Here is a 9,497-nt window from a genome sequence, read left to right on the forward strand (position 1 = left end):
CAGCTCAAATTATGTTGTGCTGTTTATTTATTTTATCTAAAAAGGCCAATTTCTATGTACAAAAATGAATATGCCCAATGATAATGGTCTCTAGGGCAATTATATATACTTGTGACAGGTGTACAGACATTTTTTTTTTACTTATATAGTCAATGAGAAAATTATTCTTTTTGTATCCAAATGTCTGTGGCTCGGTTTCACGTGAACTATTGGGTACACTATCCCCACAACTTCCAGTGGTACTACTCAGTCCTGTTTTTTTTTTTGTGTGTTACTGAAACCAAACATAATAAAAATTTTGTCATTTTCATTAAATGTGCCACTTTTTAAATAACTTTAATAGTCTAAATGTATTTACAAAAAAAAACTATTACAATAATTAAAAATATGTATTGAACACCTAATAGAGCGTAAATGAACTTAAATCTGACCTTTCTTGGCTGTATGTCAGCCGTTTGCTGGCTCTCTCTTCGCACTGATGTGCAGTGCTGCCGGGGGCTTAGGGAAGAGGGGAAGGAGAAAGGAGTTGTGAGTCTGCTGCTGATAACAACTAACTAATAACATAATAACATTATCAGAATTGCTATAATATATCTTTAAAAAATCGTTCTCTCTGTCTCTTTGTGTCTCTGTCCTTATTTGCTCTGCGCTCTGTTTCTCATTCACCCACACAGGGCTTCAACCAACAGCGAGCCTACATAGCAGCTCAGGGCCCTCTTAAGTCGAGCACTGTGGACTTCTGGAGGATGGTGTGGGAGCAGAATGTGGGAGTGATCGTCATGATCACAAACCTGGTGGAAAATGGAAGAGTAAGCCATCTTGCGCTGTCTCTAGGCATTCCCACACACTGTTGACATGTCCATATGTTCATATTTATCACATTAAATCCATATCATAGCTCATTGTTCTCTTTCACAGAGAAAGTGTGACCAGTATTGGCCCCTGGAGACCCAGGAGGAGTACGGCTGTTTCCTTGTGACTGTGAAGAGCACTGAGGTTATGGCTTACTACACCCAGAGAACCTTCACCATTAGAAACACACATGTAAAGAAGGTATGATTGGTAGTGGGCAGTGTCAGAGTGTTTTTACATGATACAAACACATAAAGTGTACTTGATGCTGACTTTCAATTCAATATAATACAATCAGTCCATGCATTGTGTAAATACTAAATATTTCATTTCTTCTTCCTCTCCTGTCCTCTGTCCTCTCAGGGCTCTCAGAAGGGTCGATCTAATGAGCGAACAGTAACACATTACCACTACACACAGTGGCCGGATATGGGTGTGCCCGAATATGTGCTGCCGGTGATCTCTTTCATCCGCAGGTCATCCAGAGCCAGGACACAAGACATGGGTCCTGTGGTTGTGCACTGCAGGTAAGCCTGAGTGAGATACAAAGACTTATAGAACAGACATTCAGACACTAAAGACTTAATAATCTAAATATTTTAATTCTTTAAAAAATATATATTTGTGTAATATTAAGCCTTTAATGTCTGAGCCACTAAGTAACTGTTCAATTATTCTGATTCTGTAGAAGCTTGAGTGATTGTTTGTCCTTCTTAACAATTATTTAAAAAATAACTTAAATGAACAATTATCATAGGTTGATTTTATTGCTAATTGCAGTTTTTAAACAAAACAAATTAAACAGGACACAAAATTGCTAAATATCGTGTATGCTGAATTGTCTTTACTCTGTTAATGTTACTGTAACACAGTTAGTATATTTTATAAATGTCTAAATAAGTACTCAGAGACTAAAAATGAATTATGTAATTAAGAAAGTGAAGTGTGGGCCTGTTGAGTTTAATTGTTATAAGCAGATTTAAGATGATTGTATTTGTGTGTGTGTGTGTGTGTGTGTGTGTGTGTGCAGTGCTGGTGTGGGACGAACAGGTACATACATTGTGTTGGACAGTATGATGAAACAGATCAGTGAGCAGGGTCTAGTGAACATCCTGGGCTTCCTAAAGCACATCCGCACACAGAGGAACTACCTTGTGCAGACTGAGGTAATGGTTTGATTGCATGATTGCCAACTTAACAGTTATCCCTGATACCAGGTTTATTTATTATTTTTTATGTCATAATATTTTATACTAGAAAAATCAGTCTCTATCTGTTATAATTTACATGATTCATTGATTATTATGACATTTATCTACCTGTTTTCTATCTTGTACTGCATTATTTGTGAGTTTTTTGGTGAACTTAAGGGGCGGGGTTGTTGTGAATTAGCTGATAGATTAGATCGCATGGAAATTTGCACAGAGTTCTCTGAGATCAGAATTAGGAACCACTGTCATTGTCATTGTCTTTTATTATATTCACGCTCTCCTGCAGGAACAGTATGTCTTCATCCACGATGCGCTGGTGGAAGCCATTCTAAGTAAGGAGACAGAGGTACCCACGAGCCGCGTCCATAACTATGTTAATGAGCTGCTGACCACTGGGCCTTCTTGCAGGACTCGCCTGGAGAAACAGTTCAAGGTACAAAATAGCTGAACAGATGGTATTTTCAGCATTTGCTGTCTCTTTGTTCTTTGTCCTTGATGTCTGAGTGCATTGTGCTTTTACAGCTGGTGAACCAGTCCAGTGCCAAGCAGTGTGATTATTCTTCTGCTCTGAAAGACTGCAACAGAGAAAAGAACAGGAGCTCCTCTTTGATACCAGGTGAGTTCCCATAGCTTCAGACATGATCACAACATCAAACATAAAAGTGTTTTCACTGTGGAGTGTGTGGAGTTACGGTTTGCATCCAGGCTAAAAAATCCATGGTCTGTTTTATACACAGTGTTTTTTTATACACATATTGAGCTTCTTCATCTATTTTTTCATGTGAAAAGAACTGTATTAACTGTGGTGTTTTGTTTCAGTTGAGAGATCCAGGATATGTCTGTCAACATCAGCAGATGAGACTACAGACTACATTAATGCTTCTTATATTCTGGTGAATCATCTATACATATATTAGTTGATGTTCTTTTTTATACACTGCATACTTTATATATTTAATCACCACATTGGGATTTTGTTGCAGGGTTATCGAAAAAGCAGTGAGTACATAATTACCCAAAACCCACTGCCCGCTACCGTGAAGGACTTCTGGAGGATGATTTGGGACCACAATGCTCAGGTCATCGTCTCACTGCCTGACACGAGCAGCCTGGTAGGTATCCTGTTTCTGCTGCAGCAGTGTCTTGATTTCCATGTCATTTTAATGTCATTTTTTATGTGATTAAAGTGCATACATTCAGCTCTATTTTAAAAAGTTTCAGAGCATTTTCATACGCAGTGCCTGCATTATGAAATACAGATGATTTACATCATGCAAACCACTGTTAACACTCAAGAACAAAAAGGCTAGTTTACATTTTGCAGCCTGTTCCATTTAAACGCAAAATTCTTTGAATAGATTAAATCACATTAACTTACGTACCAGGATCATTGAAAGAAAAGAAAGAGTCTGCGGAAGATAAGGAAAGGCTCATGAAACGAAAAAAAAAACCAAAAAAACTAACACTATCTGTCAAACATGGTGTAGGCAGTGTCATAGCATGGGTTTGTATGGCTGCCAATGAAACTGGTTGACTGGTTCTTATTGATGATGTAACTGTTAGTAGAAGCAACAGGATGAATTCCTACGTGTATAGAGTTCTACTTTCAGCCAAAGCGCTTTACAGTACCGATAGATAATGACCCAAAGCACACCACAAAAGCAATGCAAAGAATTAGAAAGTTCAGCTAGTCAGTCAATAGACCTGAACTCAACTGAGAATACTTTACAGTAACTGAAGAAGCAGCAACTAAAGTCAGGTCACAAAGCATCTGCACAAAGTGGAAAAGTAAGAAATCTTAAAAATTGATGTTCAGGCAGTCAATGATTTCACAACATTTGCCTCCAAGTGTGATTATGTCTGTTGTCCAGTTTCTTTTGATCCTATGAAAATAGATGGACTATGTAAGAAAATGGCTTTAATGTGTAAGTGCGAAATGCAATTTTTTGTTAGGGATGCACTGAATATTTGGCAGAAAATGGTATTGTGTTTTGTTGGTATGTCTGCTGAAATATTAAAAATGTTAAGTATTCAATAAATATTTGTTTTGTATTTGGTTTTTAATGAAAATCTGCAAAAAAAAAAAACATGTTCAGTATTTAGTATTTGGTAGTCGATCTTTGGTCAAATGTTTTATTTTGTTTAGTTTCAGCCAAAACTTCATTCTGGTGCATCACTAGGTTTTGTCTTAAATTTCTTTGTATTAAAGCTGGAATCCAACATGGTTGCCACAACACTCCTGCAGTACTTTTGTACATATGTCTGTACATTAACTAGCATCACGATTGCTGGTTCTGTCGTTAGCTGTACTTTCTGTCCTGAACAAGGTCTTATATTTCTCTTATTTTTCTCTCTCCTGTTCTCACAGACAGAGGAACCTGAGCCAATGATCTTCTGGCCCAAACGAGATCAGCCAATTAGCTGTAGCATGTTCACAGTCTCTTTAGGAGGGGAGGAGCGTGTGTGTATGTCTAACGAGGAGATGCTGATTGTACAGGATTACATCCTAGAAGCTACTAAGGTAAGAACCTACACAGTGGACACATCAGAAAACAGTATATTTCAAATGTACAGCCTGGATTATTTTTGTACATGTTGTATAATAATTATTTGAAAAGGTTTTTCTTTACAAATATATTCAGTTGCCCTTCCAGTTCAGACATTCAGAATGTCAAGGCGCATGCTGTTAAAATGTACCAAGCCAGAGTCTTGCAGTGTAACTGAAGTAGAATAAAAGGCATTGAATTGAACAAAGATATTATTCTGCTTTGTATCAAATATCACACCGATTTAGCCGATACTTGACACTGGACATTGTGTTTTATTGGTAAAGCTTTTCTTTGAAGATTATTCAAGGTCTACAGGCAGTGCATTAAGTGGGCCTGTAGCAAAGTTCTTACGGGAAGGTCTGTTCAGTCAGTGGACATCTTTGTCAGGTTGCTGGACACTTATTTTCACAAATACCTATTTATCAGGGTTATTTTCATATAAAACTTGACAAAAACCTCGTAAGTTTGAAGTGAATGCTTTTTTTGGGCTTGTTGTGACTACTGCACTTGCAAAGATCTGTTAATCAATCAAGGCTTTCCTAGAGACATTATAAATGAAAGAGAGATAAATGAGAGGGCATGAATAGTTGAGGTTGTCCATAATGTTTACCATTTGTTTAGTTACAGATAAAGTTCCATCCTTAATAAAAAAAAGCTTGTTTGTTCTGTGAGTGGAAGAGAGTTAACAGTGTTGTGGTGCCATTGGGGAAAGCATCTACTTATTGTGGAGATGTAAGCAAGTGGAATAGTCAGAAAAAAACAGCCAGAAAATCAGACACTATGCTGAGTGTAATAATAACATCCATTCACATTTCAACTAGTACCCTGGTTTCCTTATTTATACATTTATAAAACATCTCCACTGCTGCATACTGGTACCACTGTAAACACTGTCAATGGATACACCTTAAACTTGCTGAATTTCCTAAAACACTAATTGGACAGGGCTTCTAGATACTTTGAAAAAAGCTAGTCAGGGAACCTACATACAGCAGTAAGTAAGTGATTCTTTTCTACACTAATCTTGCATTTGGCTCTACAGTAAAAAAGGAACTAGATTCTACCAAAAAGAACTTGTATCCCTGTGCATTAAAATATATTTTTTATATTCACAAGGATAAGACATATAGGATATATAGCCAAGATGTATGAACACTGTAATTAAAACAGGGTTATTCAACCAAATATTGAACTCTTGAATACTTACTTTTATATTTTAGCCATTTCTCATTTTCTAGAAATAAATGCTCTAAATGGCAATATTTTTATTTGGAAGAAATGTTATACATAGTTTATATTTTACTTAAACATATATCTATAAATAGCAAAATTAGAGAAATTGATTTAGAAACTGATGTGGTCTCTTTTAATTTGTTCCGGAGCTGTATATATAGGATAAATACATTAAATTAAATTACATTAGAATGAATATCTATATTCACCCATGTCAAACCTGTGCTGTAGTGCATTTTAAATATAAATCTGCAGAGACTAGAGCCAAATAAGTGTGCAGCTGATTTAGAGAAACACATGGCTGCTGAAAAGACTGAGAGTTGAGCCCGGTAAACACTGAGCGCGTGCCTCAGCCAGACACATCTGTTCTCTTTTATAAACCTCACACATCTCCATCTGTATCTGCAATTAGTGTAGCAGATATATCACACGCACGCTTAACAGCACTGTCTAATGCACGCATATGCAGATTCACACATACACACACACACCAACAGGCTGTCAAATGCTCTTTTATATCATTCTATTTTTTATTCATAGTGTTTTAAACTCATTCTCTCACTCTGTCTCTCTGTGTTTTAAGGACGACTATGTTCTGGAAGTGAGGCATTACCGTGCGCCTCGGTGGCCAAACCCAGACGCCCCCATCAGTAACACATTCGAGCTGATCAACATCATCCAGCGGGAGCGGAGTTTAAAAGAGGGGCCCATTGTAGTACATGATGAGTAAGCTTAAGAATCATCCAGTTTTGTCTTGAAGTGTAATAGAAGTTTGGCTTAGCTAAAGCAGGACACATTTATTATCATTATGTTTCAAAACCATGTTTCTCCAAAGCACAAAAGTAGATCACTGTGGATCACTGAAACTGTGTTCTCTAGAATAAAGGTGCTCCATCCAGTAGTTTTAGGATGAGTTAGGAAGTTATTGATGAGGCAAGGTGGTGATCATCAGATATCATGACCTCACAAAAAGTTATTGTCACTGATTGAAATCAAATCATCACAGCAATGCTTTAAAAACTAGTCTAGGCAGCAAAGACAGTTACTCCAACAAAAGCAGAATAAAGTATTTTTTACTATCCTTGATTCAGAATTAATGAATGAGCCAGTGTTTCAGTACTTTTGTCTATACAGTGTATAACATGATACTGTCTCTTATTTCTACTCACTTCTAGTTAAAAAAATATTAAATATAATGTGAATCTGGGCCAATAATAGTAGAAGTAGAAGATTTTATCTTCATGTATACAATACTAGTCAAAAGTTTGGACATACCTTAGATTCAGTGTTTTTTTTCATTGATTTAAAAAATGTTCTGCAGATTGCAGATTAATAATAAAGTCATCCAAACGTTTATTAAACAAAAATATTAAACAAACCTGAATATGTTTATATTTCAGTTTCTTTAAAGTAGGCACCTCACGCTTAGGATGACAGCTTTGCACATCTTTATGAGATAGAGTCACCTGGAAAGGCTTTCAGTTAACAGCTGTGCTGAACGTGTCAAGAGATAACTACTTGAACTTCTTGCTCTCTTAGTTGGGTAGTAAAAAAGTAGAGTTGATACACAGTAATGTTTTTAAAAAATACTTTAAGAAATGAACGTCAGTAAATACAAAAAAATTTAAGTCTCCTCAGGTGCAGTTGCAAATACCATCAAATCTATGATGATGAAACTGGCTCTCATCAGGACTGCCCCAGCAAAGGGAGAGCAATAATTACCTCTGTTGCCCAGGATAGATTCATCAGAGTTACCAGCCTACCAGAAACCACAGATTAACATCTTAACCCCAGATAAAAGCACCTTAATGCTTCACAGGGTATTTTGGTTTGTTTTTACAACACTTTTAAGTTACTACATGATTCTTCATCTATTCATTCATAGCCTGGATGACTTCAGTATTAATTTACAATAGAAAAAAGTAAAAAAAAACAGAAGGAGAAGGTGTCCAGATGTTTGTCTGGTAATGTATATAAGTGTATAAGTTTATAATATATAAGTAAATGTCTGTTTATTTTAAAATGCTGTTGTCATATCATGTTTGCGTCTAATTTAAATTTTATTCATCCAACATTTCTCTATTTTGTTATGATTTTTTTCCCCCCACACAAAATTACTTAACATTTTTAAACATAATGTGGTGTTTTAATTCATGAAGACACTTAGTAAAGAAAATAACTGATACACTGTTATTTATAGGAAGGGCTTAAGCATCTAAATGCTATTAAACTGCAGTTCTGTTATTGTGTGTGTGTATGTCTGCAGCTACGGGGGCGTGACAGCTGGAACGTTTTGTGCTCTTCACACTCTGCTCCAGCAGCTGGAGACCGACAGCTCAGTGGACGTGTACCTGGTGGCCAAGATGATCAACCTGATGCGGCCGGGGGTCTTCACAGATATTGTACAATTCTCTTTTAATACTTGATTCTGTATTAGCTGATGAAGCGAGTACGCTGGAATGTGCTGTATATCTGATTCAGTGATGTGATCTAATCTGCTTTCTCTGACAGGAGCAGTACCAGTTCCTCTACAAAGCCATCTTGAGTCTGGTTGGGACCCAAGAAGATGAGAAAGCACTTCAGTCCTCCGACAACAACGGCGCCGTCCCAGGAGGCCCTGCAAGCGCCACAGAGAGTCTGGAGTCCCTGGTGTAACCATAGCAACGAGCATACGCAGCTCACACAGACGCTCCCTCTTCCTGCTGCTCCGCTCTTCTTTTATATCCGTTCATTCTCCCCCTTCATCAGACAGCCCGCATCACTGGACATGGTGCAAATCCTGGAACTCGGAATGTGTGCCTTTGTACATGCGTCCTCTTCACCCACTCTAATACAGTTTAAGGTAGACTAACGTAGTCTATGTCGCTGCCACTAACCTCTTACTAATTTTTCTTAGAATTGCATATTTATTGGCATTATGTCTCATTTAAAGGGAAAAAAATCGATTTTTAATAAGACATATTTTATTAGTCTATATTTTGTAGTAACTGAAAGCCACGTTGTTTTTCCACACGGATGTAAATACAAAGAATGTGGCATCTTTTTCCAGTCACAGTTTTCAAAAAAAAAAAAAAAAAAGGTCACGGAATAATATTCTAATGTGTAAATAATATTATAGCAACCAAGTCAATGGACCAAATTTCTATTTATAAGATTAGATTTTTATATTTTACTATTGTAGTGCTTTACACGTTATGTATGAATGCACTCTAATACTCTATAGTCAAAACATTGTTGTGATATTTCTGAAGTTGTCCCAATGTTTTGTACGCTCATCAACTTAACATAAATCGTGATATACTGACACTCTTTAGCTGTACATAGAATGTTTCTGCTATATGTAGGATAAAACACAACATAAATAAAACCAAATAAGCAGGAGTTATTTGTTTTGCACGACAGTTGTCTTTGTTTTTCTTTTTTCTTTTACATTGTACGCATTTTACATTATTTTACTGTAATGTACAGTAATGTACACTAACTGCCAAGTTAGTTACATTACATTTACAGCATTTGGCTGATGTTCTTAACTAAAGTCACACATTTAAATCAAGTTACATAAACAAGCAAATCTGGTCTTTTTGACACAGATGTGCAATTTGTGTGCTACTGTAAAACCAAAAAATGCAGTGAATTTTGACAGTGTGATACT

General features: G+C 36.6%; 1 protein-coding gene across 6 annotated transcripts in view; it reads left to right on the top strand.

Annotated features, from left to right (window-relative positions):
* The window catches only part of ptprz1a (protein tyrosine phosphatase receptor type Z1a), a 69,946-nt gene extending 60,700 nt beyond the window's left edge, over positions 1-9,246 (top strand). For all 6 annotated transcript variants that reach the window (XM_022672255.2, XM_022672256.2, XM_022672257.2 and 3 more), the window contains 12 exons: positions 675-809; positions 919-1,053; positions 1,216-1,379; positions 1,883-2,018; positions 2,350-2,496; positions 2,586-2,679; positions 2,883-2,956; positions 3,047-3,175; positions 4,432-4,584; positions 6,429-6,571; positions 8,112-8,247; positions 8,357-9,246. In XM_022672255.2, the coding sequence (XP_022527976.2) occupies positions 675-809; positions 919-1,053; positions 1,216-1,379; positions 1,883-2,018; positions 2,350-2,496; positions 2,586-2,679; positions 2,883-2,956; positions 3,047-3,175; positions 4,432-4,584; positions 6,429-6,571; positions 8,112-8,247; positions 8,357-8,500 (1,590 nt within the window). In that variant the 3' untranslated portion in view covers positions 8,501-9,246. The remainder of the gene's footprint in view (positions 1-674; positions 810-918; positions 1,054-1,215; positions 1,380-1,882; positions 2,019-2,349; positions 2,497-2,585; positions 2,680-2,882; positions 2,957-3,046; positions 3,176-4,431; positions 4,585-6,428; positions 6,572-8,111; positions 8,248-8,356) is intronic.
* Positions 9,247-9,497: the final 251 nt, after the last annotated feature.

The sequence above is a fragment of the Astyanax mexicanus genome, chromosome 2, assembly GCF_023375975.1.
Source record: "Astyanax mexicanus isolate ESR-SI-001 chromosome 2, AstMex3_surface, whole genome shotgun sequence".
NCBI lineage: Eukaryota > Metazoa > Chordata > Actinopteri > Characiformes > Acestrorhamphidae > Astyanax > Astyanax mexicanus.